Source organism: Gekko japonicus, unplaced genomic scaffold (assembly GCF_001447785.1).
Source record: "Gekko japonicus isolate JY-2015 unplaced genomic scaffold, Gekko_japonicus_V1.1 scaffold1859, whole genome shotgun sequence".
In the NCBI taxonomy this organism is placed as follows: Eukaryota; Metazoa; Chordata; class Lepidosauria; order Squamata; family Gekkonidae; genus Gekko; species Gekko japonicus.
This window is the reverse complement of record NW_015173192.1, coordinates 1-3,896: the sequence shown is the minus strand read 5'-3', so window position 1 is coordinate 3,896 and position 3,896 is coordinate 1. Positions and strand designations below refer to the sequence as shown.

Genomic DNA, 3,896 nt, shown 5'->3' with positions numbered 1-3,896 from the left:
GCTCAAACCTTGAGAAAGCAACGGCTGTAGCTAATTAAACAATTCTTCTGTTCTCACACTACTGTTCATTATAGACTAAGCAAAAAGCCTCCAAAAGCGCACCACCTGTAGCTTTGGCTGATAAGGTTCCTTCAAAGCAACGCTAGCGTACATGGAAAGGAATGCAGTTAACTATGAGCGCTGGAGGGTGAGGGGGGACATGCGCACCAGAGTGTAAGCCAGTGAAGGGAAGGCAAGATAGAAGGGGGTTGAAACACATCTCATATACACGGAAAGGACATATTGGCAGCTTGCTGACATACTGCCCCCTCAAAAATCCATTTACCATCCACCTCCCGGTCAGGGCGGGAGACCTCCCGGTTTCCCTGGGAACTCCCGATAAAACTTTCTGAGCATGTTAGGGGCCTGAATATCCCCTACTTCCACCCATTCGAGGTGCTGGGGTCCAAAGTCCTTCCATTTAATCAAGTAAAGCAATTTTCCACGTTTCAGCTTAGAGTCCAGGATCTTTGAAATTTCGAAATGGGTTTCCCCCTCCACCAAGATAGGAGCAGGAGGGGAGCGATCATCCCGCCACTGGCAAGACCCATTGTCTTTCTTCAGAAGGCTGAAATGAAAAACAGAATGTAAAGATCTCAAGTTCTTAGGCAGTTCAACATCAGCAGCCACCTCATTGATGACCCTGCGCACTTTGAAGGGTCCAATGTATTTCCAGCCAAGTTTACGGCTGGGCCGCAACAGTTTAATGTTCTTTGTAGACACATACACCAAATCACCAGGCCGTAGAGCCCAACCCTCCACCCTACACCTATCGGCCTGTTTCTTGTAGGCAGCTTTGGCTGCATTCAAAGTTTTACAGAGCACGGGCCAAGCCTCTTGCAGAGTCTTACACCAGGAATCAGCATCACCATTTCCCACCTCTGCTTCCCCCTCCAAAAAAGGCATGGGGGGACTATCATATCCATAAATGGCTTTAAAGGGAGACATCCCAATGGATGTGTGGCACGTGTTATTGTAACAATATTCAGCAAGAGGCAAGAGATCACACCAGTCATCCTGTTGATAGTAAAGCAACGGAGATATTGTTCTAAGGTTCGGTTGACTCTTTCCGTCTGCCTGTCGGTCTCCGGGTGGTAGGCGCTGCTCAGCCCCCTTTCCACCCCCATAATACACATGATTTCCTTCCAAAATCTGGAAACAAATTGTGTCCCCCTGTCAGAAACCACCTTGGTTGGCAACATGTGGAGGCGCACAATGTTTGAGCCTTGGCCATTGGTACCGACGGGAATGGGACAAAGTGTGCTTGTTTAGAAAATAAATCAACAACAACCCAAATAACAGTCTTATTTCTGCTAGGCGGCAGATCAGTTATAAAATCCATGGAGATCACCTCCCATGGCCGGTTAGGCATGGGAAGAGGTCACAACAGGCCCCGCGGCTCCCCCCCAGGTTTGCTCATTGCGCAGATTTGGCATGTTTTTACAAACGCTGAAAGATCTTTGCGCATGTGTGGCCACCAGAATTGTTGTTGTAACAGTTGCAAGGACTTTACAAAACCAGAATGCCCCGCCAATTTAGATCCATGAACTGAGATCATCACTTCTTTTCGAAGAGTTACCGGTACATACAGCTTATAGTTTTTGTACTAGCAGCCGTTCACCCCTCTTTTACAATCTTCCAACCCCCCAGCCATGATTGTTCCTCGTCAGACAGCTCTGCCTGGAAACGTTCCACCCAGATAGGCGCGGGAGGGGTTGGCGGGGAAGAGGCGGGGAGTTTAGCCGCTTGGCTGCGTGTGGTGACCGCGCCCCCCAGTTGGGCGGGAGTGAAAACTGAGTCCAAGATGACGTCCCGTTGACTCGCATGTTGGGGGAGGCGGGACAACCCATCAGCTAGCGAGTTCGCAGAGCCCGGAAAATGGTGAAGTGTGAACTGGAACTTAGAAAAGAAATCAGCCCACCGCAGCTGCTTGGCATTAAGGCATCTGGGGTTTTTCAAGGTTTCTAGGTTTTTGTGATCAGTCCATACCTCAAACGGCACCCTGGCCCCCTCCAGCCAATGCCTCAACGTTGACAACGCCAGTTTAATAGCCCCCGCCTCCTTCTCCCACATGGACCAATGTCTTTCAGAGTCACTAAATTTCTTAGAGACATATGCCAGTGGGTGTAGCAACCCTTCTTCCCCTTCTTGGAGTATTGCCCCCCCCCATCGCAACGTCGGATGCATCCGTTTGTACAATGAATTTTTTGTTTTCATCGGGATAAGCTAATACGGGCTCTGAAGTGAACAAGTCTTTTAAACGCATGAACGCCTCATGGCATTCGGGCGAACATACCAGGGGCGCACTGGGTTTTGTGGCATCCGGCCCCTTCCCCTTTGTTTTCAATAAGTCAGTCAGGGGAAGGCAAATCTGGGCAAAGTTCGGTAGGAAGGTTCTGTAAAAATTGGCGAATCCGAGGAAACTTTGTAGTTGCCTCCTTGTTCTCGGGGCCTCCCACCCCAACACATCCTGTACCTTCCCCGGATCCAGCTCTAGCCCAGTCCCTGAGATGCGATAACCCAAAAAGTCAATGTGTGTTTTATGGAATTCGCACTTGGAGAGTTTGGCAAACAGTTTGTGCTTGTGCAACGTACTCAGAACTTCTCTCACCAACTTCGCGTGGGAGGTTAGATCGGGGGAATAGATTAAAATGTCATCCAAGTAAACAAGCACCCCCTTAAACAAATGTTTATGCAACACCTCGTTGATCAGATTCATAAAGACCCCTGGGGCCCCTTGAAGACCGAAGGGCATCACGAGGTACTCGAACTGCCCCAATGGAGTGTTGAAGGCAGTTTTTACTTCATCGCCTTCCTTGATGTGCACTCGGAAATAAGCGTCTCTGAGATCGAGTTTGGAAAATATTTTCCCTCTTGCCGCCTTGGCAAGTAGATCTTTAATTAGGGGCATCGGGTATGCGTTAGTGGCTGATACAGCATTCAAACCCCTGTAGTCCATGCACAGCCTCAATCCCCCGTCCTTCTTTTTCCGGAATAATACAGGCGCTGCAAAGGGGGAGGAGGCTGGGCGGATGAAGCCCCTGGCCAAGTTCTTATCTATGAATTTTGGGGGGGCGGGGGGGGGGGGTCGAGTTTAGCTCCTGCATCTCGGGGTGGTGGGGAGCCCACCTGTTTGGGCCAGCCATGGATCCGGTGTTCCCCAATCCATCCCAGGACCCAAGTCAAGAGGATGGCATGGCCTCGGACGACTTCGACATTGTGATTGAGGCCATGCTGGAGGCCCCGTACAAGAAAGAGGAGGCCCAGCCTGGACCATCAAAGCCTCCAGCTGACCCCCCCACAGTGCAGCCCCCCAGGAGGAAAAAGAAGAAAAAGAAGTCAAGAAAGACAGCACCTCCAGCAGTAGCGGAGAAAGCAGCAGCAAAAAGAAGAGGAGCCAGAGCAGGAGCCACGACCACAGACACAGCCGCAGTCGGGACCGAGACCGCCATCGCAGGCGCAGCCGTAGTCGGGACCGCTGGCACCGGAGCAGAAGCCGCCATCGGAGCCGGAGCCGAGATCGTAGGTGGGGCAGCCGTTCCGGCAGCAGAGAGCGCCGGAGGGATGAGAGAGTGCGCTACCGTAGCCCCCCACCTCCTGGGTGGCGGTTCGGACATAGCAAGAGTCCCTTATACAGAGAGAAGAGTCCCCTCCGGGAGCCTTTGGGCAGCCTGAGCCCAGAGGAGCGTGATGCCCGTACTGTCTTCTGTATGCAGCTGGCTGCCCGCATCCGCCCCCGTGACCTTGAGGACTTTTTCTCTGCTGTTGGCAAGGTACGTGACGTTTGGATCATCTCTGACAGGAACTCCCGTCGTTCGAAGGGCATCACTTACGTGGAGTTCTGCGACATCCAGTCT

At 51.8% G+C, this 3,896-nt stretch overlaps 2 protein-coding genes across 2 annotated transcripts; one reads left to right on the top strand and one right to left on the bottom strand.

Annotated features, from left to right (window-relative positions):
• Nucleotides 1–565: 565 nt before the first annotated feature.
• On the bottom strand, nucleotides 566–3,185 carry LOC107119984 (RNA-directed DNA polymerase homolog). Its single transcript, XM_015422618.1, has 3 exons — nucleotides 3,179–3,185; nucleotides 2,516–3,096; nucleotides 566–607 (listed from the first exon to the last, which is right to left on the bottom strand). Exons 1-3 carry the CDS (start codon nucleotides 3,183–3,185, stop codon nucleotides 566–568), a joined length of 630 nt encoding a protein of 209 aa, XP_015278104.1.
• Nucleotides 3,184–3,893, top strand: LOC107119983 (probable RNA-binding protein 23; the record flags this gene model as incomplete). The annotated part of the gene is made up of 2 exons (XM_015422617.1): nucleotides 3,184–3,300; nucleotides 3,342–3,893. Coding segments are annotated over exons 1-2 (669 nt in total), but the record flags the coding sequence as incomplete, so codon positions are not given.
• Between the last annotated feature and the right edge of the window lie 3 nt (nucleotides 3,894–3,896).